At 44.7% G+C, this 27,744-nt stretch overlaps 1 protein-coding gene across 3 annotated transcripts in view; it reads left to right on the plus strand.

The window, feature by feature from the left end:
- NSD2 (nuclear receptor binding SET domain protein 2) overlaps nucleotides 1-27,744 on the plus strand; it is a 44,425-nt gene that overhangs the window by 11,370 nt on the left and 5,311 nt on the right. For all 3 annotated transcript variants that reach the window (XM_034415961.3, XM_087895618.1, XM_034415951.3), the window contains exons 2-19: nucleotides 818-1,439; nucleotides 7,189-7,372; nucleotides 9,378-9,544; nucleotides 9,741-10,220; nucleotides 11,615-11,759; nucleotides 12,694-12,771; nucleotides 13,994-14,112; nucleotides 16,138-16,213; nucleotides 17,084-17,199; nucleotides 21,031-21,162; nucleotides 21,662-21,785; nucleotides 22,609-22,809; nucleotides 23,644-23,823; nucleotides 24,395-24,551; nucleotides 24,768-24,973; nucleotides 25,638-25,741; nucleotides 25,959-26,228; nucleotides 26,932-27,048. In XM_034415961.3, coding sequence (XP_034271852.3) covers nucleotides 846-1,439; nucleotides 7,189-7,372; nucleotides 9,378-9,544; nucleotides 9,741-10,220; nucleotides 11,615-11,759; nucleotides 12,694-12,771; nucleotides 13,994-14,112; nucleotides 16,138-16,213; nucleotides 17,084-17,199; nucleotides 21,031-21,162; nucleotides 21,662-21,785; nucleotides 22,609-22,809; nucleotides 23,644-23,823; nucleotides 24,395-24,551; nucleotides 24,768-24,973; nucleotides 25,638-25,741; nucleotides 25,959-26,228; nucleotides 26,932-27,048 — 3,450 coding nt within the window. In that variant the 5' untranslated portion in view covers nucleotides 818-845. The remainder of the gene's footprint in view (nucleotides 1-817; nucleotides 1,440-7,188; nucleotides 7,373-9,377; nucleotides 9,545-9,740; nucleotides 10,221-11,614; nucleotides 11,760-12,693; nucleotides 12,772-13,993; nucleotides 14,113-16,137; nucleotides 16,214-17,083; nucleotides 17,200-21,030; nucleotides 21,163-21,661; nucleotides 21,786-22,608; nucleotides 22,810-23,643; nucleotides 23,824-24,394; nucleotides 24,552-24,767; nucleotides 24,974-25,637; nucleotides 25,742-25,958; nucleotides 26,229-26,931; nucleotides 27,049-27,744) is intronic.

Raw genomic sequence — 27,744 nt, forward strand, 5'->3', positions numbered from 1 at the left:
ACTAAATCGTTCTGCGTTTGCATCTTTCCATTTGTCTTTGACGTTTTACCCTGAAGAACCTCCTGTAAATCACTTCCTTGGGAGGAAGAATTCTCCGGGGTTTCCTTGCGAAGGGGGGGGGGGACCAAGAAGCCGTTTTACTGGGCTGCCTGGTCTCCAAATCCTAGCAGTTAAGTCCATTGCAACTGGCACTTCTGTAGCTTTTGTGCTACAAAAAAAGAATGAGTCATTTCTATCCCACATCCTTCAATTTCCTGTCAAGATCTGCCTCTTATTTATTTGTAGCTTATTTGTGCCTTGGATGGATTTAGGTGGAGCCTTGTTGTTAGTGATCATGCTTACAGCTCCTGTGTTTTTGTAGGCCTTAGATTCTTCCCTGTATTTCTTATGGGCTTTGTTCTAATGCCTCCTTCGAAGTTGTCCAGCCACAATAATGCCTGGGTAGCATGAGTAGCTATTCTTCACCTTCTCCCCAAGCAGAAGAGGAATAAAATAAAACGGCTCAAAATAATACTTTCCATCTCTGCTTGTTCTTTTATTGTTCTGTTGTAAGGCTGCAGAACGGCAAAACGTTAGTAGTTGCTTTTTTTTCAAAATGCCTATTGTCTCATTCTGAGAATTAGCTAGAAGTATCCAGTGTGATTTTTAAAAGTAGGGAACGTGAATATTTTACCTTGGAAGCCTTCTCAGATGTTGGGTTTGGTTTATATTATTTTGGTAGCATGTTTTGGTAATATTAGGCTCCCCAAACAGCCTCCGTATGCATCCTCCGTGACTAATAATACGATTTTGTGGCTTTGTTCCTTTATTTATGCAGAAATATAAATAAACTGGAAACATCCGTGATGGATTTCAAAAGTAACTCGCTGTTGCTCCCCAAGAAAGGTGCCAACCACATCAAAATGAAGCCCGTCCCTGAGATCCTGGGGGGCCCCACCGGAAAGCCGCCCGGCTGCGAAGTGAACCGGGAGTGTTCTGTTTACCTGGGCAAGAGCCACCTTTCCGCCACACTACAGGACGATGTCCTGCCGAAATACAACTGCCACGATGCCCTGCCCTTCATCCCCGTGGAGAAGCTCCAGGACCTCACCTCTCGCGTCTTCAATGGGGAATCGGGAACGCAAGACGCCAAGCTGCGTTTCGAGTCTCAGGAGGTCAGGGAAGCCGGAACGACCCCCAACACTACGCCGGCCAAGAACGGCTCGCCGGAAATCAAACTGAAAATCACTAAGACGTACATGAACGGGAAGCCTCTCTTCGAGTCCTCCATTTGTGGCGACAGCGTGCTGGAGGTCACCCAGGCGGAGCAGAGGGAGCCAAATCCGGGAAGCAAGGAGAAGAGAAGTAGGAAAAGGAGCATCAAGTACGACTCCCTGCTGGAGCGAGGTTTCGTGGAAGCGGCGCTACTGTCCAGTTCGTCCGGCTCCTCTGACGAAAAGGTACCCTTGCTTCCCTCCGGCCGTTGTTGGGGGGACCAGAATTTGTGGCTTGTTTGAAATTGGGTTTTCAGGTCTTGGCTCCAAGGAGTCTTTGCCCAGATTAATAGGTCCGTGGTTTCTGAGAACGTAAAGACATCCTTGGGTTCAGCTTTGGTGGCTACAGAGTACGGGTAGTCCTCGATTTATAACAGTTCATTTCGTGACTGTTCAAAGTTATCAACAGCACTGAAAATTGCAACTTATGACCGTTTTCATAGTTACGACTTTTGCAGCATCCTCATGATCATATGATCAAAATTCAGATGCTTGGCAGCTGGTTCACATTATGACGGTTTGCAGAGTCCCGGGGTCACGTGATCCCCTGTTGTGACCTTCTGACAAGCAAAGTCAGTGGGGAAGCCAGATTCACTTAACAACCAGGTTATTAACTTGTCAACTGCAGTGCTTCACTTGATAACTGTGGCAAGAAAAGTTGTAAAACGGGGCAAAACTCAACAAATGTCTCCCTTAACAACAGAACTGTTGGGCTCATTTGTGGTCATAAGTCAAGGACTACCTCTATGACCATATAATTTTCTAGCAGCAATATAGAAGGCGCTTACTCTTGCCTTGATTCGGGGTATTTTCTCAGCTCTCCAGGCTGATGCTGTCTTATCTTAAAATAAATCAAGGGCCGCTAATTGTCCTGTCAGTAGGCAACTATGGCCCCCTCACAACCTGTGGACTTCAACTCCCAGAATTTCCTGGGCCTTTCCTGGCCGGCTGAGGAATTCTGGGAATTGAAGTCCACAGATCATAAAGGGGCCATCGCTGCCTATCCCTGCTCTCTACTCCTATTTGCTAGTTTTTATCAACTGGGGCCGCCCCAGTTGCTCACCTCTGCTATAGAGGATGTGCATCCATTTCCAAAATCATTTAGGTTCCCCTCTTGTTTCTCTCCTCTGATCATCCTTGTGTGTGAATGGCATGAGGCTCTTCACCTGGAACAGGAGGGGTGGTGTCCGGGATAGATAAAAAGCCATCCAGAAGCACACTGACCTCAAGTTGTGCTGCTTGGAAGTTATGGAAGAAGTTGTATTTCCCGCGGTGTTGCTTTTTTTAAACTCACGGAGCAAAACTTGCTTTAAACAATGTGAAAAGGAGAAAAAATAGCTCGCAAATCAGAGAATAATAATGCTAAACCAGAACCAGTCATATTAAGAATGTATTATTAGATGTTGTCAAGGTTTGGATCCAGATGTTGTGATGCGCTTCTGGCTATTTTTAGCAACATGATGTTTGTTCTTATCCACTGCTCTGCTGACAATTTTTTCTTTTTAAACATTCATGATCCTGGAGGAAAGGCTGGTATCATTTCTCCAGTCACTTGCAATCTTTATTTCACTCTTGAGGTTATTCATTGCACCTGCCTGGAGAGCATCGCTGAAAAAAAACACAATGAGTTTGAGTTTTAAAATAAATAAGAGTTTATTATAGATAAGAGTCAAGGATAGAATCCTGAATGAGAAAAAGAGCAGAGGAATTGTTTTTCTTCTGGTGATCGACCCAAATCATTGTCCAATGTTCAGATTTCAAAGTTAATTCCTCATCTCCCACCTGCCATACATTCATTTTCTAATCTACAATGTTTGTACTTCCCTTTTGCAGTTATTTTGAGAGGGCACCCTTAACACGTTCCTAAATTTTGAAATTTATTCCTGCTTATAAAAAATGGCATTTCAATATAAATATATCAGTATTAGAAAGAGTGAAGGGAGTGAATAAATATGGCAGGGGGGGGAAGAGCCCGGGTGCTTCATCCGGATGTCCTGGCGAGGCTGCCTTCGGTCCCAGTTTGAGCCACAAGTGATACCGGTCCCTGCCGCCTCTGCCTGGTAGTCAGAGATAATGAAAGCCGTGATTGGATAAATCTGGTTTACTTACTCAACTGAACCAGTCAGGGCATCAGTAAAGAGCGCTGATTGAATGCATGGCTTCCTATGGCATAGAGCAGTCTTGGCGAACCTTTTTGGCACCAAGTGCCGAAACGGGAGCATGCACGTGTGGGGGAGCACCGGAAACCGGAAGAGCAACAGGCAACAGCCCTGAGAGATGGCTCTGTGTGCCACTTCCGGCACACGTGCCACGGGTTTGCCATCACGGGCATAGAGTATTAAATACATGAGGATATGTAATATTAAATATATGAGGAATACATGCAGAGTATGATCATAACCCCCCCCCCCATCATTGGGTTTTTTTTAAAAAAAGGCTGAAATTCACCTAATGGCTTGTCACTGGAGAATGACGTTCTCCTTAACCAATGGAACAGAAGTTGCTCCATCACTGGAGGTTTTTAAAAAGAGACCGGACAACCACTTGTCTCAAATTGTATAGGGTCTCCTGCTTGAGCATGGGGCTGGACTAGAAGACCTCCAAGGTCCCTTCCAGCACTGTTCTGATTGAAGCTACCTTTGCCTTCTCCATCTCTGTTCAGGACAGGAACCAGTTGGAATTCCCAGGTTCCACTCCATTGATGTGGAGGTATTTGAGGTATTTTTAAGTTTAGAGTAGCTCAAATGCAGGACAAAGCAGAAGGTTCCTCAGCTGCCCTCTGAGGTTGAGAACATCCTCTATGTTTCTATCCAAGTCGGGCTTTGTCCCAAAGGTGCTTTTTAGAAAATGCCACTGGACTTTTTGGGTCTCGAGCTTCCTTTTGGGAAAAGCTCCTTTGGGACAGCCGTGGCCTGGATGACGGAGAAGCTCCTTAGACAAAACAGGGCTTTGGTTTTGTGTAAAACTGAGCTCTGAGGATTCCCTCTGTGCCTTTCTCTCTGCAAGGGCCCCTCTCAAATGCACACGGAGCCCAGCAGGACAAGCCCAGGTCTCATCTCTGGCTGAGGAGAGGAGAGTCCTATCATACTATGTGCCTGGATAGATTTATATTGGGATAGAAAGCGTTTGGGTTAGTTAAACGACGTACTCAAAGCAATTACTAGATGGAGGAAGTGTCAGTCTCCCAGTTCTAGATATTTTGGCTGTTTCCAGGACCTTATTCCACACGGACCATTTAGTAAAAGTGGACCTTAAGAACAGTTTTATAATGATGTAGGTCGTTTCTGTGAGACCATCTCCAGAGGGTGTAAGGCTGTTGGACTCCTAAAATGTCAGCCCACATACACTTTCACACGGATGCGTCTCATCCCATGCGGTGCTCACCCTCTCCTGAAAGGGTTCTGTTTGCCAGAAGTGCGTATTGGAGGGCCATGAATTGAGTTCATGGTTCCTTCTTGCTAGCCGATTCCAAGGAAACCGTCGCTGCCATCGAATGCAGTCCAAGTTCGATAATAAGTTGCATGAGGGAGAACACCTGGGACCTCCAAGGCATGAAAGAGGCACTATAGGAAATGAGATCTTTGATTTGGGCTTGTTTGGATGGGGTTGCAGTCGGAATGTATTTGTATTCAGAGGCCGGAAACGTTTTTGAACACAATGCAAAGGTAACAGGTTGCATGTAAATTCACTGCTGCTTGGAAAATGCCTGTGAGAAGAAAGTTAGATTTAATAAGCGTGTCCGGTAGTTTCCCACGTTAAATACGCACGTGCTTTCCAGGTTTTGGTTACCACCTTTAAAGCGCTCCATGGCTTAGGGCCTGGTTATTTACGGGACCACCTACTACCACCAATAGCCTCCCACCAGCCAGTACGCTCTCATAGAGAGGGGCTCCTCCGGGTGCCGTCAGCCAAACAGTGTCGACTGGCGGCCCCCAGGCGGAGAGCCTTCTCTGTGGGGGCACCTACTATCTGGAATGAGCTCCCCCCAGAGATACGGAGGATCCCGGATCTGCACTCCTTCCGCCGTGCTGTGAAGACCTTTTTATTCCATCAAGCGGGCTTGGCCTGATCTCTTCCCTTTTTAAAATATGTAAATTTTAATCTGTTTTTAAATTATTGGGGTATTTTAATTTGTCTGGGCCAAAAAGTTTAATTTGATTTTATCGGGTTTTTAAATTTTGTGTATTTATGTATTTTATTGTTGGCTGTTCACCGCCCTGAGTCCTTCGGGAGTAGGGCGGTATACAAATCAAAAAATAAAAATAAAATAAATAAGGTTCCTGCTTATTTATTTATTTATTTATTTATTTATTTATTTATTTATTTTGATTTCTATACCGCCCTACTCCCGAAGGACTCAGGGCAGTGCACAGCCAAACAATAAAACACATACATACAAAATTTAAAAGTAGAATTAAAATCAAATTAAATAATTTTGGCCCAGACAAATTTAAAACCCCAAACTATTTAAAACCAATTTTAAAATTGAATATATAAAATACTAAAAGATATTTAAAAATTAAAAATCTTTTATAAAAGAGGGAGAAAATTAGGCCAGGCCCGCCTGGTGAAATAATAAGGTCTTTAAAGCGCGGCGGAAGGTGCGCAGATCCGGGATCCTCCGTATCTCTGGGGGGAGCTCGTTCCAGATAGTAGGTGCCCCCACAGAGAAGGCTCTCTGCCTGGGGGCCGCCAGTCGGCATTGTTTGGCCGACGGCACCCGGAGGAGCCCCTCTCTATGGGAGCGTACCGGCCGATGGGAGGCTATTGGTGGTAGTAGGCGGTCCCGCAAGTACCCAGGTCCTGAGCCATGGAGCGCTTTAAAGGTGGTAACCAAAACCTTGAAGCGCACCCGGAAGACCACCGGGAGCCAGTGCAGCTCACGCAGGAGGGGTGTTACATGGGAACGCCATGTCGCTCCCATTATCACCCGCGCGGCTGCACTCTGCGCCAGTTGGAGCCTCCAGGTGCTCCTCAAGGGAAGCCCCATGTAGAGAGCGTTACAATAGTCCAGGCGGGAGGTGACGAGGGCATGAGTGACCGTGCGTAACGAGTCCCGATCCAGAAAGGGACGCAACTGGCGAATCAGGCGAACCTGATGAAAAATCCTCCCAGTCACGGCCGTCAGGTGCTCTTCTAAAGACAGCCGTGAATCCAGGAGGACGCCCAAGTTGCGCGCCCTCTCCGTGGGGGCCAATGATTCGCCCCCAATAGTCAGTGATGGCGCCAAACATCACTGACTATTGTTAGGATTGTTACGGCTTGTCCATGCATTTCTGCCAATAAGACACGGTCCAGCTTCATCATGGCAATGGAGCCCAGTCCTTAACCCCGTTATGGGTCACTCCTAGTTTCCCACCCCACAATTCACTTGACCTACTGGTGCCCTTCTCAAAAGGATTGCAGCTACTGAGCCCTCCTAAAAACGGTCATCTCCAAGGGGGCTTCACATGTGTCCCTGTATGATCTGGAGAAACGTAGGCAGAACTGCAACATCGAGGGTTCCATTTGGCTTAGGAATTGGCTAATTTAGAGCCACCCTGGAAGTTCCTGAAGCAAAGGAGGCTTAAAGTAGGCAAAGTTGAGGCCTAAAAACTTGACTGTTTCAACAAATGGGCTGATTCTGATTCTTGGGTTTTATTATTTATTTGTCTCTGTTTTAATTAGTTTTAATTAGGATTTTCCTTCATTATTGTATGTTTTAACTTGTGTTCGCCGCCCTGAGTCCTTTGGGAGAAGGACGGCATATAAATATTTGTAAATAAATAAATAAATAAAGTATCACTTTCCAGGTTGGAAATTAAGACGGAAGCCCATCATGCTGCTCTTCATAATAAGCCATGATGGAGTTTCGTGCTTGTTCAACTGTGAAAGTTTTCTTTCTCATTGCTAGAATTTGGGTGTGTTTCCTTTCCCCTCCCCTCCCCCCCTAAAGATTTCTGCTGAAGAAGAAGAAGAAGAAGAAGAAGAAGCTCCTCTGGTGACTGGAAAGGAGGACAAAACCCTCCTGCTGAAGTACAGCGTGGGAGACGTGGTCTGGTCCAAGGTGACCGGATACCCGTGGTGGCCGTGCATGATCTCCACCGACCCTCTGCTCCATTCCTTCACCAAGCTCAACGGTAGGTCCTTTGGGGGAGGGGGAGGGGGTGGGGGGAGGGGCGTCTTCCTTTTAGGCCGCTCCTGGTCTCAGGCAGTCACCCACCCAGTGGAATCCAAGAAGAAGGGAAGTCAACAGATCGTCCTTTACTTGAAACATTTGCATTGGCTTTAACGAAGGCAGAATTGGGTGCAACTTTTAAATGCACATTACAGGTAATGTAATTACTAACCTCCAGAATTGGGAGTGGAATTTCAGTCATGCATTGTGGTGGTCATAAGTTGAGGCACCCACACGACCGGACCTGATCTTCCAATCATGTTTACAGCAGTCATTAAGCGAATCACACCAACGTTGAGCAAATCCGTTCTCTCAAACCAGGGGTGTCAAACCCGAGGCCCATGCGCTGGATCTGGCCCGCAGGGTGCTTAGACCTGGCCCGCAGGGCTGCCCCAGAGACAGCAAAGGACCGGCCCCGGTGCCTCTGCCAGCGAAAGTGGAGCTCAGGAGGGCTGTGCGCCACCCTCCCAAGCTCCGTCTTCAGGCCACGACGGCCTTCCGCAACACTCTGCCAGCGACAATGGAGCTCGGGCGTTTTTTGCTGGCAGAGGGCTAGCAGAACACACTAAAAACAAAATGAGAAATGTTTCCCCTTTTGCATTTGAGCATGCAAGAAGGGACAGGAAAGGGGAAAGGGAAAGAGGAAAGACAAAAGAAAAGAAGGGAAGATGGGAAGGAAGAAGGAAGGAGAATGAAGAGGGAAGGAAAAGAAAAGGAAGGAATATAATGAGAGTGAAGGAGAGTCTGAGGGAAGCCTGGCCTTAGCATTTGGCCACCATAGGTGCCCCCAACACGAGTGACGTCAAGCTGGCCACGTCTACTGTGGCCCCCAGAGGTCAAACGCAACCGTGATGTGGCCCTTAATGAAATCAAGTTTGACACCCTTGTGTCAAACGGATGTCTTTTTGCTGGAAACGGGCGACAAACTCCCAGAAACTGGCAAAAAAAAAAAATTATTATTATTTTTGCAAATCGCAGTCATGTGGCCGCAGGACATTGCATCCAGTCATAAATGTGAGCTGGCTGCCAAGTCTCCCCACCTTTGTAGGGTGTGTGTGTGTGAGAGAGAGAGAGAGACATTTTGCAATGACCGTAAGTGCTATTCAGGCTGTAAAGCACCCTTTCCGAGACCGCCATAACTTTGAACGCTGGTCATAAGTTGAGGACTACCTGTAAACCGTTTTAAAATACGCTTAAGCTTCTTCCACTACGGTGACTGTACCAGCCTTGTGATTTCTTTATGGCAGATCCACCTGGTTTTGTTTTGGGGTGTTAACGATAGCACCAACACCTGTAAAACCAGGTAGCTTTCTGAAGAGCGGAAGGCCCAGCTGACCCTCGCAAGGCCCTTCGCGAGGGCCTAAATGGCGTAATGGCTTTTTGGGGAGCGATGCCAGAGGTGGGAGAAGTCAGGGCTTCTCTTCCACTTGCTTGAAAGAAGCAAGCTTGGACATGGGCCGATTCACGTGTTCGTTAATTAAACGACCTCTTTCAGAAATGCTTTGGTTTTGCTTTACATTAATAAGCCAGGACAGCCGACATGGGTGAGACAGGGTGGATTCACACTTCACACTACATTTTATTTTGCTTTACTAGCTTGTTGAACAAGCTGTGGTCTTGCTGAATCCACAACCCGGTGCTAAGCCAAGAGATAATTCTTCACCAGAACGGCTGACCTCCGGCAGCTCAATAAGCCAAGAGTTTTTATGCTGTCGCAGGTTAGGTGGAGCCATTCCCTGCCTTTCTCGATCTGGTTATTCTTCCAATGGTTGGATTTCAGCTCTCCAAATGCCGCCTCCATCCTGGCCATTACCAAGAACAGAGAAACCCACCCATCTCTAGGATGCCAAGCGGGTATTAAACTCGGCAAACATGTTGGGAAAAATTTAACTTCCTACAGTCCAGTGTTACTCCATCTTTCCGTGTGGCTCTGTTAAGCTAAGACTCCGAATTGTCTATATTTTCAGGACAGAAAAAGAGTTTTCGCCAGTATCACGTACAGTTTTTTGGGGATGCACCAGAGCGAGCCTGGGTGTTTGAAAAAAGCCTGGTAGCGTTCAAAGGAGAGGAGCAGTTTGAAGAATTGTGCCAGGAAAGTGCAAAGCATTCCATTAGCAAAGCAGAGAAAATAAAGGTAACCTTCCTCTGTGCTGTTTCGGGCTGGCTAATTTAATTGTTGGGCTGTTTTAGCTGCTTGCGAAAAGCGTTTTGTTAAGCCTTGATACGAAGAGAGAAAATGGGGGGGGGGTTGTTCAAGATTCCCCAGGTAGGGCTTTTCAGGTGTTGGTCTCCATGACCTCTTTTGTCTTTGTTTTACGTTTTTCCTGCAGATGCTCAAACCGGTTTCAGGGAAGCTGCGTCCCCAGTGGGAGATGGGGGTCAAGCAGTCGAAAGACGCCCTCTCCATGTCCCTGGAGGAAAGGAAAGCCAAGTACACCTTCATCTACGTCAGGGGCAGGCCAGTCCTCAACCCCCAGGTGGCCAAGGAAGCCGGACTGGCGGTTAAGTCCTTGGAAGAGATGGATAAGATTTATTCGGACGAAGACCTTTCTCAGACTCTGAAATCCAGCAAAGAATACGACGTCCCGGCCAAAAGGGGGAGAAGGACCAAGTCGCTTTGCACGAGTGAATCGGAAGACTTCGCCCCCAAGCCCGTCCTGAGCACCCCTCCCGAAAGAAACCTGGAGGAGAGAGGAGGCACGGCGGGGTCCCCTTTCGGGCGGAAGAAGGCGATTCCCTACGCTCCCCGGAATCGGAAAAGCGATGGAGCCCCTCAGTTCCTGGTGTTTTGCCAGAAGCACCGAGATGAGGTTTGTGTCCTCAGAATCCGTATCGTGAGGCTTCCCTCCTTTTCTTTTCCAGGTCCCTTAAGGGCCACAGAGCCCGAACCCCTTCGTCCCCTTCTCAGGCACTTTGCTCTCATCCACCCAGGGTCTAAGGAGCTTTGCAATCATCCTTCTGAAGAGAGCAGGCCTAAGAAAGAGTTCCCTTTAAATTGAGAGATAGACAGCTGTAAACACTGACAGTTGGATGATTTTGGGGGGGGGGGGGTGGATTTTGGAACTGAAGAATAGGAATAGGAATAGAATAGAATAGAAATAGAAATAGAAACTTTATCACTTTGAATGTGCACTAATCGGTATACATTAAAATGAAATTTTGTTGCATACTGGGTTATCAGTACCTCTGGGGTGGGCTGTCGTAAATTCAAACGGCCACTAAACGAGCAGCCATAATTGTGTGTTTATCTGCCAGTTGCATGACGATGTATTTGCACACCTGAAATCCCCCCCCCCCCTTGCCATTGTTTTTGAGCTGTTTGTGTCTCTTCTATTAATGGAGATGCAGGACATTTAAAGTGTGCAGAAGATCTGGGTCCTGTAGGAGAATCAGAAGATTAAAAAAAAAAACTTGGAGAAAACTTTTAAAATAGACCATTTTTAGCTACAGGTAGTCGTAGACTTAACAACAGTTCATTTAGTGACCCTTCAACATTACGTCACTGAAAAAAGTGACTTGTGGCTGTTTTTTCACACGGATGACCTTTGCAGCCTCCCCCCTGGTCATGTGATCAGAATGCAGGCCCTTGGCAACTGGTTTCTATTTATGACAGACGTCCCGGGATGATCCCCTTTTCTACCTTCTGGCAAGCCGGGTCAGTGGGGAAGCCGGATTCACTTAACTGTGTTTCCAATTGAACCACTGCAGTGGCAAGAAAGGTCATAAAATGGGGCAAAACTCACTAACAAATACTTCATTTGGCTTGACATAAATTTTGGGCTCAATTGCGGTGGTAACTGGAGGATTAACTTGTACTGTACAATGGCAAGTTGAGTTCCTGCCTGCTTGGGATCATTGCACGTCCCGCGTGTCTGTGGGGAGGATTCTCCATCATGGTTGTCCCAGAGGAGCTTTTTCAAAAGGCAGCTGGACTTCCTCAGGTTTTTTTCCCCTTGAAGACGCTTCACTTCCTTGCAGCCACCAAGGGGGAAACCAAGAAAATCCTGCTGCCTTTTGAAAAAAAAAAAAACACTTTTGGGACACGTCCGTCATCTGACAAAAGTTTAAAAAGTTAAAATAATAAATAAATGAAAATAAAAAAAAACAACAAAAAACCTCCAGAGAAATTTTTGAGATTTCTTTGAAGCTGGGCGGGGGGGACCCGGGCTCTTTTCTCTCTCTCATTCGTGTCTGTTCCGCCCAGGTGGTGGCTGAGCACCCCGATGCCTCTTGCGACGAAATCGAAGAGCTGCTGGAGTCACAGTGGAACATGCTTAGTGAAAAACAGAAAACACGCTATAACACAAAATTTGCCATAGTGACCTCTCCCAAATGTGAAGAAGACACTGGTAAACGTAAAACTGTGCTAGTATACTCTAACTAAAAGTTTTAATATATGTAGTCATGTTTAATTAAGCACACGGTTCTCAGCCTGTAGGGAAGATCAGCTTTCACTGTTTCCGTTTCTAATTTTTGGGATGTTGTGCTGATTAAGCAGTGAATGCAGTCCTTTTTTTCTTTTTCTTTTTTAAATTTAAACCAGAAGAGTCAATCATGTCTACATTTCTTGGTCATTGTTCTGCGAAGTTGCTCTGTGTAAATCTATTGTAGATATGCTGGTGTCCTCATTCCCTTCCTGTCTCTAAGCAGCCGCCACCTGTATCGCTGTCGACGAAATGAGAATTACGGAGATTAGAAAGAAATTAAGCTAGAATTTTTAAATTTAAAACATTCACTCTTAAGCGTAACTCTTGTTTTTAAAGTTGAAGTGGAGGTTGAATCTGTGTCCCTGGGTTTGCAATAATTAAGATCTGTGGATGTGAAGAAACACCCAACGCTTAAAACGTTTCCAGGACTGACACCGGTGGAGAAGATTGTTAGAATCTGCGGGAATCTGGCCAGATCTCCATTTTTATAAAGCGTTTAGCTTAATATCCTGATGAGCTACAGGTTTGGAAGAGTGGATATGCCTAAAGGCAAAAAAAAAAAAAGCCATATTTTTGTTTCTCAGTATTAATATTATAGTCTTTATAACGTTGTTGGACTATAACAGAAATTTTAAGATATCAGGTTGCTGCTTTGGACAATGAGAAGAATGAGAGTGTGTTGGAAAGGTTTCTCAATTTTGGACAATATGTATTAAAAATTATAGTCAGTTTTGTTATTTGTGTGTGAAATGACAACCTGTGGGGAAAGTTGAATGCTTTGTCTCAATGTATAAAATGTGGGTGTCGGTTTTAAAAACAAACAAAAAAGACTACACAACATTCTGTATCTCTCAAGGTTCAGCCCAGAGGAGTTTGAGCAAGGCCAAGCGTCAAGTCTTTCAAGGATCAGCTAAACGAAGATCAAGATCCAGAAGTAATTTAAATTTGTGCCGTGTAATACTGATTTTAAACTAAGTAACCCTTACTTAAGTGTGCCTTTCATGTAACTGCTCAATAATATCTTTTTCTCAAATGTTGTGCTCCTTCAGTTTTAGCGTTTTTATGGATCTTGAATTAAATATTTGAGTGCTGTAGTACAAAATTCTGTCCAGCTTTATGGTAGTTTCTTCTTACGGTCCAATTAAAATGAATCTTGCTTCCTCAGTTTGTTACACCTATAGAAGAGGACTTTCAGGCTTGGGCACATTTAGGGATCTGTGAAAGACCGTTTTTGCACGTCAATACAGTTTTATGTCAAAATCCTGGCCTACGTCCTAGCTTTTCCCAATAAATTTAAACTTCACCACTGAGTGGCATGTGGAAGCGAAGAGTTATCCACGCATTTTTTAAAAGAAACGTGTTTATAGGATAGCAAGATCTGTTTTGAGGCTTGAAAATTTAATTACCAGCAGAAGAATCTTGACTTGTTCTGTGGCTACAAATTAAGCAATAGAAATTTGGCCCTAGGCTAAAAAGTATAATTGGGGAATAATAAACAGTAATTAGAAAATTTTGGGATATTCGAATAGGGGATTTGAGGGGTAGGGAATAGAAGCTTTACTTATAAAGAATTAGTGAAACTAGTTGTGATCCTCTGAAAGTTTGTAACATAGAACTTGATTGTTTCAAATGGGTTTTACTCAGACCCGCTGGTTTCAGATATAAATATGCAAGGTACTTAAAAATCTTTTTTTTTCCACGGTCTTTATCTAAAATGTTCCTCTCCCCTTGGTCTTTATATAAAACAAATTCACTTAACACCTGTATTGCTTTATGTTTTCCCAGCCTTAGGGGTGATGTTCTATCACATCGTAATATCAGAAAATGGGATAATTGCTTTATACACCATTAGCGTGCTTCTTAAAAGAAGTTACTTCAAAGCAAAACTCCTGGTTGTAGAGCCATTATAAATTGAAACGAGAAATTAATATTAAATATACAGATAGGTGTAGGATGTTTTTGTAGATAAGGTCAGCTGTGGTAGGTGTCTACTGCAAAGCTAGTTTTAATAAGAGAAGGTGGGAGTCACAAGATGTTTAGGGTTAATAAACATTATCCGGCTGTGTTAGAACAGTAACGTAACTGCTTTGGTTGGAGATAATTTCTAAATGAGCTTCAGACTTTTTTCATATAAGTCTCCCCATCCCTACTCCAAGGTAACTTATATGGAAATAAAAGGAAACCTGTAAAGAGGACAAGGAAACCCACAGAAGATTTTGAAGTTCAAGAAGCACCTAGAAAAAGGCTGAGAATGGATAAGAAGAATTATCAGAAGGTAATTATGTTCTTGGCTTATTTGGGTGTGCCGTGGTGGCAACCAGTGTGATTATTTTTTGACTTTGCTCAGTCACAATAGCCTTCGGCTTCATTGGAGCGGGGGATTTAATTGGATGGAGTGATCGATGGATGGATTGACCCATTAAATGAATGGTTAACCGGAGAGCTCGTTTTAAAACATCGAACTATATACAGTGCGCGTAAAAGCATCTTTGATTCCATATCTTGCATTTGTGGGTCTCTTTTCTGAATCTTCCTTCCACAATGATAACAGAGGTACAAGTGAGCAGCTGAGACAGAAAAGCAACTGCCCGTCGGAATCTGTGGGGGGTTTCATCTGTAAAAGGAGATAAAATGCCCTTTCGGCTGTACTTTTGAGATAGCCAGTCGTAGGTTTTTGGGGGTTTTTTTTCATCTTGAACTAGTTATATATTTGCATCCAACACTTCACATATTTAGTTTCAAATAAATTGAAGAACAGTTGTGGAAGCAACAATTCATGCATCCAGAAATGTTAAAGATCCAGCAGAATTGTCTCGTATAGGTATTCTCATTTGAATGCCTATGTTGTGAACTTATGTGCAACATTATTAGCACTTTAAAATGTTGTGTTTTTCTTTTTCTTACCCCTTTGCCACATGATAGACAGGTAAGGCGTGTCAACTGTTGTTAAAAGAAACATGAACGTTAGGTCTTAGAGATGATAAAATAGTTGCGTTTAGCATCTTGTATCGACCTCACCGTTGGGTTCTCAGTTTTAATGAATTCCTGAGTAGATTATAGCTTCCGTTTGTGCACTCACCTTAATCCGTGGGAAGAAAAGTCAGCCCCCACCTATCTGTCCCTTGCATCACTCAGAGATCCCAGCATGTAGTGAGCATGATTTCTTAACGCCCTTCTCCTGGAGGCCTTTCCTTGTGTCCTTTGGCAAAGCAACAGGGATGAGGCCATTTGTCAGGGACCCTGTTAGAAGTCACACATTTAGTCACAAGAGGCAACTGGACTTTCTGCGTTTCCTTTGAAGGCGTTTTGCTTCTCGTCCAAGAAGCTTCTTCAGCTCTGACCGGATGGTGGGGAATGAAACCATCCAGTCAGAACCGAAGAAACTTCTTGGCTGAGAAGCGAAACGTCTCCAAGGAAAAAAAAGGGCACCTTTTCGACTACTCTGGCCTGGATGACTGAGAAACTCCATAGACGTCACAGACTTAGGTTGTTCTGTACAGAAGGTGACTTGATGAACTGCTTTTATGGGTAAGTTACCTGTCCACAGGTATCTATGAACTGATTGGGTAAAAAAAAACCCGAAAACCTTTGCGCATAACACCCTAGCCATCCTCATAGGAAACTTTGATAACAACACTACCCTTTATACGCATTTCTCGACCTACGAATGCTATTGGGAACAGAAGTTCAGTTGTAAGTTGAAGCCCCCCTGTGACCGGACCCCATTTTACAACTGACAAACCTCAGCCTCGTGACCGCAAGATGCTGCAACTGGCCGTAAACGTGAGCTGGTTGCCAAGCAGCCAAAAGGCAGCCATGGGCCTGGTAGGGTGAGGCGGGACATTTTGACAGCCGGAAATGAGATAAAGAGCGTCATAACTCTGAACGGTCAGCCAGTTGCCAGTCAAAGGCTTACGTCCTTTTCAGTTGGAGGGGCTGCTATTAAATTTGTTTTTAACTTTCAAGTAAAACTCATGTTTGCTTAGTAACCTGTTTTTCCAAACTTACACCCGATTAACTAACTAAACATTATGTTCAGAAAAAAATATGGTTCCCCGGTGGGGATTTTAAATGAAAGTTCTAATTGTCCTATCGCGGAAGTCTTAAAAGTCCTAATTTTAAACCCATTATTTTAAAATTAAATGACTGTTTTAAAGATAATGTTTTTATTTAGAGTCTGTTTCAATGAGGTGATTATTGTCTTCCATTAATTTCTTTCTATATCTAAATTAGGAAGGCTCTTATTTTTTTATTATTATTTCATTTTCTCTTTTCCTTTTTTCCCCATTTTTTATAACAGAGGGAGAGAAGCAATGACAAAACAGCGAAAACAAACTCTGCTAAAGTCACAGAAACCTCACAAAAGAAGCAGTCAGGTAAGTTAGTCAGAACAAGCCTGATGCCTCTTATAGCCTCTTAAAAAGGTTCTACGTTCCGTGGTTTAACGTGGCTGCTGGACTTTGGGAAGTGAGCCGTGGCACCATTCGAATGGGGCTGTAAGCTTGAGAAGCAGGACACACCTTCTATTTGCTGAAGACGGGGGTCCTAAATGGTTACCCCTTTGCCCCCCTCACTTTAGCCTCCCTACGCAGAGGGAGCCTCTGGCTCTCATGAACCACATTTAGAGAACCGATCAGGAATGGATGGGAAAACCCTGCAGGATTCTTAGAATTGGTAAATGGAACTCTCTTCTGCAACTAGATGGGCAGATAGGGAAGCTGAGAGGGAGGGAGAGATTTTATTGGTAGATGATAGAGATAGACAGATGAAGATAGAAGAATGGATGGATGATGGATATATAAACAGAGATGAATACATAGATAGACAGACATAAGCAAAGACAGATGGATAGAGATAAAGAGACAAATACCGTAGATAGACAGAGACAGATGGATAGATAGTCGTATTAGTCCTTGTGAGTATTTAATTTGTAAAAATTATTTGCAAATCTACTACATCAATAACAGATTATTGACCAAATCCATCCATGTCACATCTTTAGGAGAAGGTGGGGATACCCATTGAATGCTAGATTGCAAACAAGCTACATTATTATTTCTTAACTATTCTTAATTGTGTCTATATTTGCTTCTCTATATTTCTCATTCTACACTGGGGGGGATCTCAAAAGAACATTGTAAATTCTCGATACATCAGTCAGGCGATGTTGGCTTCTGACTTCAAGGAAAGACCCTGGGACTCTTAAGCTCCCTTTGTAAATCACAATTATTTTGCCACAACGACAGGTCTTTCCGATGCCTGTAAGCCACTGAAGAAACGAAATCGGGCCTCGGGACCAGAATCTTCGCATCTCCCTTATAGCAAAAGTTCATCTCCTTCCGCGTCCTTAACGGAGAATGAGGTAAACTGCAAATGAACAATGGAAGACAGATAAAAAAAAGATGCAACTGACTTAAACTTGCTTTCTTTAAACGATGGAAAGAAATAACGGTTGAAACAAGATTAATGTGGTTTATAAACACCTTAATCCTTCCGTTCACCTTTCTCTTTAAATACAGCATGGTAAGTTTATCTCTGCCAGGAAAAGAGGAAGAAAAGTTGGTGGGAACTCAGCTGTGGCTCTTCACTGAGGTCAGATGAGCTCATTCCAGCTTTCCTGAATTTGGTTTCCCATGTCATTGTGAGACATTCAAGTTGGGTTTTCCGACAGAAGCGGTTTGCTGCAAGTATTTCAAATATGGAATAGACCAGGGAGACTGAAGCCATCCAACTATCTTTGATGCCAACTCTAAATTTGTGGTGCTGGCTGGGACTCCTTCGGACTCTCCAAAAGCAGCTTAATCCCAAATATTTCACCCAAAGCTTCTCTTAAAATGCTTAGGAAGAAGAAGTAATTCTATGAAAAAATATAAAACAGAGAGAAGTTAAGCAGGCTCTATTGGCACAGTTAAAGCAAGATGAAAACATGTTCAGTTCACCTCAGGTCGCAAGCAGTATAAACGAGAGGAAAAGTACATTTTCCTGGTTATTGAGATTGTTTTCTCTCCTAAAATGCAACGAAGCCTGTGCAGGGCTTGAGACAGGAAGGAGGGAAAAAACCTTTGGGCCTGTTAACCGAACGGCTCCCTCTGATGTAAAGGAGCATCAGTCCTTTGGTATCTTGGAGCCCCACACAGTCCTTTGGGCCTGCTCACGTGGTGCGTATATCTTTTGTATTCAGCAACCTCAGAACTCGGAGCAATACAACTGCAGCACACCATGCAAGCATTTTTATAGGTAGGCCTCAACGGTTGCTTAGCAACCATTCAAATTACAACAAACCCTGAAAAAGGTGTTTACGACCTGGATTTGACATTCTGATGGCCGCCCTCCTCCACCGTGAGTCAGGTGACCCACATTTTGGGAGCTTGGCAGCTGTCCCCCGTTTACGGCTGTTTGCAGTCTCCTTCAGGTACGTGACCAGAATTTACGTTTTTGCTGGAAGCTGAGTTTATTTCCTATTTTCAGCAAAAAAAAACAAAAAAAAACCTCCCCATAATAAACAATGGGTTCATTAAACTGTGGCGCTCACTTAATGACCGCCACAAAAAGATCATAAAATCCGGTTAGCCTGAATCAGCTCTCCCCTTTGTGATCATTGGTAATAAACATGGATTAGGGCAACGGGACAATTGATCAAAGAGCATAAAGAAGTTTCTGCTATGATCCGTTTCCATCACATTGTCCAAGAGAACGCAGAGATCAATAAAAAACTGATTGACAGAGAAGGGTACAGGCAGGTAATTCTTGACTTGCTTAGTGACCGTTTGAAATTGCAATGGAAACATTGCAAAAACTGCCCCTTAGCAAACCATGGCTCCGTTCAACCACTGCTGTCTTCTCTTAGTACAACCTGTAGTAGATTAGAATCCATGCCAACAGATTTCAATGTCCTCCTTGTAGACCTACAATGGTGTGGCCTTCTCCACCAGCCACCTCCATCTTCCAACCTCTTGATGCTCTTGATAAGAACCTCGGTTGCACTGTGTTTATTTGAGCCCTGGACAGCAGAATAATTGCCCGCCATTTAACCGTAAGAGCAAGAGTGCAATGGTCCACGTTCAAAGGAGAAGAAAGAAGAGGTTCAACCTGAGCAGTCCTTGACTTCATGAGACCAAGTTCATCCCCAGGGAACTAAGCTCATTGGCAGAGAACAGCCGCTCTCTCGGCTGCGTGTCTTTCCTCCGTGTGTCATCTATGAGCCCAGGCGGCCGTATTGATCATCACACAAGGAGCCCGTGTGCTGGACGATGGTCCTGCTTGTCCTGTGTAAAATGACAACCGTATTTCAGTTTCTCCTCCGAGTAGAAGACTTGCACTATTGCACAGTGACAATCACTGCATAATATGTACTTGTGGAGGCCTGTTTAGTTTTCTGTCCTTAAGTGAAACACTCTTTTCATCCAAGGAAGATGGTCAAATTTTGTGCGCAGAACTCCTCACTTTTTCCAGATATTAATAAGATAATTCTCTAACCAGGTCCCAAAAGTGCTTTTTTTCCCCCCCCAAAAGGCAACTGGACTCTCTTTGTTTTTCCTTGAAGACTTTTTGCTTCTCATCCAAGAAGATTTTTCTGTTCTGTCTTCTGTCAGAACTGAAGATGCTTCTTGGATAAGAAGTGAAATGTCTTCAAGGAAAAAACAAAGGAAGTCCAGTTTCCTCTTGAAAAAGCACTTTTTGGACAACCATGACCTGGAGGACTGAGACATCTCTCTAACCAGGTTTCTTCCTAACCAAGCATCTTTGGAATAACCCATGAACTAGCACCTCTTATAGCTTCCCTATTGCCATCTACACATGACTGATGTGAAGCGACTACTGTGTCGCCAGTGTTCAGAGTCCTACTACTGATAGAGGCATTTTGTCATTCTTGCAGGGTTGCTATGATGGGGACAGAAAAAGTGGGTTTCCATGCAAAGGCTCACTCACTGGCTCAAGATCCCAACTAGCTAAGCCTTTCCTTCAGAGCTGGTCAGTGGATCCTTCCTTAAGAGCTTCCTGGGCCAGTAGTGCTCTCTTAACAGTGCATTGACCTGCCTCCTGGCTGGATTTGTTAATCTCCCGTAGCAAACAAACAGGGCGCCCCCAGATCTCCCACTGAAGACGAGCTTGTTTACCTGTAATCTTTTCAAATGGTCATCTCTGCACGCTCGCGTCTTGCACACCTTCAGATTCTCAGTTTGTTGAGTGCTCAGATTCCAGAACTCCCATCTGTTGGGGAAACTGAGGGAAAATTCATAGTTTTGAACAGACAGGCCCAAGCGTGGGCTTCCTTCCTGCCAAAGTCTCGGCTCTAATAGGTCCCAGTAAGAGCTGGTCAGATATAGAAGTCACACGTACCAATTCATAGTTGACACACAAGTAAGCAGCCTGTTCTCTGGAAAATATCCAGATTAAGAATTAGATCAGATTAGATTAGATTAGAAGAGAAGAGAAGAGAAGAGAATAGCATTCTTTATTGGCCAAGTGTGATTGGATACACAAAGAATTTGTCTTTGGTGCATATGCTCTCTGTACATAAAAAGAAAAGATATGTTCATCAAGAATCATAAGGTGCAACACTTAATGATAGTCATAGGGTACAAATAAGCAATCCGGAAACAATATCAATATAAATTGTAAGGATACAAACAGTCATAGAGTCATAAGTGGGAGGAGATGGGTGATGGGAACGATAAGAAGATTAATAGTAGTGCAGACTTAGTGAATAGTTTGACAGCGCTGAGGGAATTATTTGTTTAGCAGAGTGATGGCATTCAGGGAAAAACTGTCCTTGTGTCTAGTTGTTCTGGTGTGCAGTGCCCTATAGCGTCGTTTTGAGGGTAGGAGTTGAAACAGTTTATGTCCAGGGTGCGAGGGGTCTGTAGATATTTTCACAGCCCTCTTTTTGACTCGTGCAGTACACAGGTCCTCCATGGAAGGCAGGTTGGTAGCCATTGTTTTTTCTGCAGTTCTAATGATCCTCTGAAGTCTCCATAGCATCATTTTGAGGGTAGGAGTTGAAAGAGTTTATGTTCGCCCACTGAATGCACAACAGGCATGTCACAAATGAAAGTTGATGGAGAAGAATTTTGCTGGGGGTGATGAGATCTCCTGGAGAGCTGAAGTGGTTAATAAATGATATTATTTTCACAGAAGCAATGCTAAATCAGAATGCACAGAAGCTCTTAATTCATCCTCCTGTGGCATTTAGATTTCAGATGGTCCAGGAGATGAACGATCGGAGTCTCCCTATGAAAGCACCGATGAGGGTCTCGGGGAGGTCTCTCAGCTGTCCAAGAAGTCTGACCGAGGGGCCACGGCCAGGAAGGAGTCTGTTTGTCAGGTAAGGAAGGAAGATGCTTGTCAAGCAAATTCTCTTTCCAAAAACTATTGGAAAGACCAAGTTAGGGAGAGATTATCGTGGGGGAAAATGCATTTTAAGTGGTCACTAAGAGTCAACCCTGGACTTGATAGTAGACAATTAATGCTTGTCAAGGCATGTTCTTATTTGTAAATCTGAACATTTAACATGAACAAGTAGGTTGAAATATCCATTGGACTCCCTGTACTGAAAGAGTCTGCAAATGTTCCTTTTCTCCACCGCAAGAAGCCACAGATGCCCACCCTCCACGGAAGCTCCTTCTTTAAACCGGCTGCGTGGCTGTCACGGGTCTCCCTTTGGCACGGATTCCAAGGAGGTTGAAAGTGGAGGCCTCTGCTCAATTTGTCTGATTTTTTACAAAAATAAATAAAAGGAGCCCCTTGCCCTCACAAAGAAAGGAGAGGAGGAGCCGTTGACCGGAGCTCTTCGCCTTGTAAGGTTTGTCTTTCCTCTTCTCAAGGTCTGTGAGAAGCCCGGGGAAGTGATGTTGTGTGAAGGAGGCTGTCTTGGGGCTTTCCATGCCGGCTGCTGCGGCCTCTCCGGAAGGACCAAGGGACACTTTGTGTGTGGCGAGTGCACTTCAGGCAAGTCCTCCTTTGGTGGGGATGGGCGGCCTTTGGGCGCTTCCTGTGCAAACGGTTTTCGCTCAGATCTCGCACTTACCAGAAAGCAGCGATAGGAAGCACGAAGCGTTAAAGGTTCACGCTGAGATGAGAAAATAAAGGCAGTAATAATGCACCTCTCTTTCCCTGCCCTCCTTGCTCAGAAAGACAAAGATTCCTCATTCCTTTGTTTTGTACAGGTGGCCCTCAACGTACGCTTTGCAATGAAACCAACCCCCCCCCCCAAAATATTTATGCCCTGGTTTCAAACATGGGGCCACTGCGGTTCTCCCCCCCCCCCCCCCCCAGTCATACAAATGAAGTTTGGGCGCGATGAATAGTCGTAAGGCGAAAGTCTTAAGGATTCTGCCAGATCCAAGAACTTGGAGGCAGATTTGAGCATTTTTGGTTTATGGATTAAGTGAGCTGGAGAGACCTTGAGTTCTGTCATCCATCCATCATTGCCTGATGGGGCTGGAAGTCCCTGGCTAAGCCCTGGTTTCCCAAGAGTAAAAAGGCTGCACGTTTCCTGCTGAAAATAATTTGATCCATCCTACAGTCACCAAATCCGTTTTTCCCAGGTTTCCTTACTATTCTCTAAAAGAGATTTACAAATGTAGACATTGAATGGGGAAAGACGGATGCTTGTGAAGAAATGCCTGCGAAAAATGGGGGGTTTTTTGAAAGAAAAAAAATACGTTACTTTAATTCCAGATACTTTAATACCAACTCTAGCTCCAGTTAAGAATGAACCTGGTTCCATTCTATTCGTGAGAAATACTGAAATGTTTTAAATTTTCATTAGGTGTTCACACGTGTTTCGTGTGCAAGGAGAAGCAATTGGAAATTAAGCGCTGCATCGTATCTCACTGCGGGAAGTTTTACCATGAAGCCTGTGTGAAAAAATTTCCCCTCACCATTGTTGAAAACCGAGGCTTTCGGTGCCCTCTGCACAGCTGCGAGAGTTGCCACGTTGCTAATCCCTCAAACCCCAAAGTATCTAAAGGTATTTCCTTCTTTCCTCCAAATCTCTTCTTGGGGCCCCCGTGGTTCACCTTCAGAGGCCGCACGGCATCATGGTTGCCGATCATTACATGAGAGCTCCCAGTAGCACGAAGAGGTGCTGCATCACCTGCCATGAATAGAGGTAGTCCTCAATTTACGACCACAATTAAGCATAAAAGTTCTGTTGCTAAGTGAGGCAGTTATTGAGTAAATCTATTTAGGACAGGACAGAACAGAACAGAACAGAACAGAACAGAACAGAATAGAATAAAGAGAGTTGGAAGGGATTTCAAAAGTCTTCTAGTCCAACTCCCTGCTTTGCCCCATTGTATCTTCCAGTCCAATTTCAGGGATTGGGGTTTGGTGTGTTTCTGTTTTGGAAAGTTTGACTCACGTCTAAATGTCCATTTTATAGATATTTCCTCCCTCTGCACGTCCTCTTGGGTCTCCCTTTTGTCCTTCCCCACATAAAGCCTCATTTTGTGTCCATGTGCCTGTGTGTACCTGTCGAGAGGACACTTGTCTTTATTCCAGAGAGTAGCTCATGGAAGCCCATGGCGTCATCTGACGCTTCCCAACTCCTTGAGAACTTTGAGGTGGGCGTACTTCAACTCCCAGAATGCCCCAGCCGGCACAGCGGACTTCAATCCCGCAGCTGGCTGGGGAATTTGGGAGTTGAAGTCTGCCCACCTCAAAGTTCTCAAGGGGTTGAGAATTGCTGCCATAGTCCATTAGTTAGAGATGGATTTTTGTCGTTCCAATTCTTTTTAAGTTCCTAAGCATTTTTGCCAATATATTGTGACAAAAACGGTGTGTGCATTTTCCTTTGTACCAGGCAAAATGATACGGTGCGTTCGCTGTCCGGTGGCTTACCACGTGGGTGACAATTGTGTGGCTGCTGGATGTGCCATGCTTTCCTCCAGCAGCATTGTGTGTACCAACCACTTTACTGCCACAAAAGGGAAAAGCCACCATGCCCACGTGAACGTCAGCTGGTGTTTCGTCTGCTCAAAAGGTAAACAACTGACTTAAGAGCATTGGAACGGTTCTTCAGTGCTGTGAAGGGATGAGGTTGTGGCTCTTCAGGCTTTTCATGAAGTCTAAAGCCCTTTTATTTCTCGTGTGTGTTGCAAAAGCATTTTTTAAAAATTGATTTTGGTTCTGAATGGAACTGACGAATTTGCATGTCTAAAATGTAAGAATGGGAAGAATTCTTTTGTAACTTTCATAAGTGAGCAGGTGGGGCACAAGTCCTCCCTGCTCTCCCCCCCCCCATCTTTGATTCCTGAAATCTGCTCCCAAAAATTCTCCTTTTGGTGCTGCGTAACAAACAGGGTTCAGGTGTTGTGCTTCCAGCTTTTCTTGGTCACCGAGGGAGCTGTTGATAGGAGGCCCATCTCCCAGAGTTCCTTCTGCTGCTGTTCTCAGAGTAGGTCCTAGCAAACACCGTAACCTTTGTGTAATTCCTTCTTGGTTGCGTGGATTTGGGCTTTAATCCTTAGAGTGGAACATGTCCGCATTTTTATGCTTAAAATAAAGCTTTTTTCCCCCCTTTTCCTGTCGTTGTTTTGTGCCTTTTGTTACAGGGGGGAGCCTGTTGTGTTGTGAGTCTTGTCCTGCTGCGTTTCATCCCGACTGTTTGAACATTGAAATGCCAGACGGAAGCTGGTTTTGCAACGACTGCAAAGCAGGGAAGAAAATCCATTTTCAAGATATTATTTGGGTCAAACTGGGAAATTACAGGTTTGGACTTACAAACATAATTTCAGTATTTTAAAAAAATCATTGTTCGTATCTGTGATTGTGTCTCAGCCCTCCGTGCAGCTGGGAAAGGGGGAAAGGCCTTCGATAGAGGGGCGTCTGCACCAGCAAGATCTCTGGGAGGCTGACGTTCATGTGTCCCCGAGAGAACCATAGGAGCCTCAATCTCTTCCTCTCGCTGGGTTCTTTCTGTGGCAGGTGGTGGCCAGCCGAAGTCTGCCATCCCAAAAACGTCCCCCCAAATATCCAGAAAATGAAGCACGAGATTGGAGAGTTCCCGGTGTTCTTCTTTGGCTCCAAAGACTACTACTGGACCCATCAGGCTCGCGTCTTCCCCTACATGGAAGGAGACCGGGGAAGTCGATACCAGGCCATCAAAGGAATCGGGAAAGTCTTCAAAAATGGTAAAATACCTCACCTCAATTCCTGCTGTGCGACCGATGTCTCTCGCATAGAGTCAGAATGCCGTGCTGTTCGCCCGTCAGTTGGGACTTCGGTATTTTGCTTTGCTGCACCTGGTGAGGGCACTTAGCTAAACTTGGCTGATTTCTGAAAAGCTAATCAGAGTCAGTGAGGTCGGAGGCTCTATTATTGTAATAATTACAGACAGGTGCTCCTTGACTTGTGGCCGGTCGTTTAGCAAACATTGGAAGTTACAACAGACTTACTGGGGGGCTGGATTTGAAGTTCCAAAGGTTTCCCCAGTGTCACATGGCCAAACTTCAGGCGCGCCGTACATTGTCGTAAAACTGCCTCTAGCAAACCATTGGCTCATTTAATCAACCACTGTGGTTACTTAATGACTGCCACAAAAAATTGTTGTAAAATCGAGACCAGTCACTCCATTACAGTCGTAAATCAAGGACTACCTCTACGCAGCTGTGTAAAATCACAGCTGCCAGTCCTTTAGCTGGCATTGGTCTTCAGACGCATCGCGTTCTTCCCAAGAACCTACAATGTTGTGATGTATGGATACAATAGAGATGCGGATCCAAGCAGTTAATGAGATAGAGGCCTATTCTTACAGGAAATACGTGTCGTTGTAACTTTAATAACTTTTTTTAAAAGCTTTGCAAGACGCAGAAACACGCTTCCGAGAGATAAAATTTCAACGGGAAGCCAAAGAAACTCAAGAAAATGAACGCAAGCCTCCCCCTTACAAACATATCAAGGTGAGTTGCTTTGAAAGATGGGGCTGGTCCCTCTCTGACCCCCAGGTTAGTCAGTCCGGTGATGGGCCCAGGATGTTCTGGGGTGAAGGAGGTCCCATAAAAACAGAGGAAGTGCCAAATACACGCCAGTGTGGAGGGCTAACGTGGGTCAGTGAGTTTGGGTCGGGGCCTTTTGGGGGGGCGGATGGTAACCAGTGCCGGTTCTTTGACATGCCAGGTCAATAAGCCCTTCGGGAAGGTCCAGATCTACACGGCGGATATTTCGGAGATCCCCAAGTGCAACTGCAAGCCCTCCGATGAAAACCCCTGCGGCCTCGACTCCGAATGCCTGAACCGGATGCTGATGTACGAATGCCACCCGCAAGTGTGCCCGGCCGGGGAGCGCTGCCAGAACCAGTGCTTCACCAAGCGCCAGTACCCCGAGACCAAGACCATCCGGACCGAGGGCAAAGGCTGGGGCTTGGTCGCCAAGAGGGACATTAAAAAGGTAGGGGTTATGGGGGTTGGAGTACCTCACGGGAGAGGCCCAGCCGTGGGAGCAAGAATTCCTGAGGGGCCTTTTTAGGCGCTTATTTCTTCCTGTGGTTTACATCCCATCTTTTTTTCCCCCTGTGGTTCAAGATGTAAACACAGGTAGTCCTTGACTTACAACAGTTCATTTAGTGACCAATCGAAGGATTGAAAAAAAATTACTTAGGAATGTTTTTCACACTTACAACGGTTGTAGCATCCCTGTAGTCACGTAGTCAAAACTCGAGACGCTTGGCAACTGACTGGTATTTACGACGGTCATAGTGTCCCAGGGTCACGTCATCCCCTTTTGCAACCTTCTGACAAGCAAAGTCAGTGTGGAATCCAGGTTCACTTAACAACCGGGTTACTAATTCAATGACTGCAGTGATTCACTTAACAGCCATGGCAAGGAAGATCGTAAAATGGGACAAAACTCACTTCGAATGTCTCACTTAGCAACATAAATTTTGGGCTCCGTTGTGGTCGTAGGTCGAGGACTATCTGTATATGATATAAAGGCCAGGAAAAAGGAGCTTGAAGAGAGCCCAAAATACGCAGCCTTTGGGATCTGACTTCATGGTTATCAAGGGAAAAACTGGCCAGGTTTGGCAATTGTGCGGAGCCGCCGTGTCTCCCGGTTTCCTTCCGATGAGCAGCTGTGACTTTGTGCCCTGCAGGGTGAGTTCGTGAACGAGTACGTTGGGGAGGTGATTGATGAAGGAGAATGCATGGCCAGAATCAAATATGCTCATGAAAATGACATCACGCACTTTTACATGCTCACCATCGATAAGGTACCGTATTCTGACCAGGCTTAGCTTGGCACCGACTTTGACCTTAAATCTTAACCCTGGCATCTATAAACACTGGAATTGATCAGCTTGCTTTTTATTCAGGACTTCGGGGGGGGGGGGGAACCTGCCTCAAAAACACCCATCAAAAAGCCTATTGATCAGCCCCACTTTGGCTGAAGAATGAGTTCAAATATCTGGGTAGAAACTCGGGGAACGGGAAGCGGTAATATTTCTTTGACACCCAATTTTGAGTTAGGATTAATACTGCAATCCTGGTGAACAATATGCCATTATGTGTAATGCCAGTCACTTTTATGTAGAGGTGTATTGGATTACGCTCCGAATTGACTATAGTAATATTCCAATAATACAATCTGAATTGTAGAAGAGAAGCTTGGCGTTATACGTTGGCTCCGTATCTTTCATCTACAAATGCTTTTGTCCAAAAAGGCTGCCGAGGCTTCCACTTCACCTATCATTTCTGAATGGGCTAATAATTGTTGAGAACCTCAACAATTACAGAAGGAGTTTTGCTTGTCTTCTTGCTCTTTCGTATTCCAAGGACTGGAAATACTGAGCGCCAGTATCTCTATCCTCCCTGCCTTTCAAGAAAGGTTTGTTTTTAAAAACAGGAAGAAACCCAATTTCTTTGCATTCTCCATTGAAGATGCAAAACAAAAAAAATTCTCTGTGAAA

This window comes from Pantherophis guttatus, chromosome 5, assembly GCF_059756535.1.
Source record: "Pantherophis guttatus breed Tessera chromosome 5, ASM5975653v1, whole genome shotgun sequence".
Taxonomy (NCBI): domain Eukaryota; kingdom Metazoa; phylum Chordata; class Lepidosauria; order Squamata; family Colubridae; genus Pantherophis; species Pantherophis guttatus.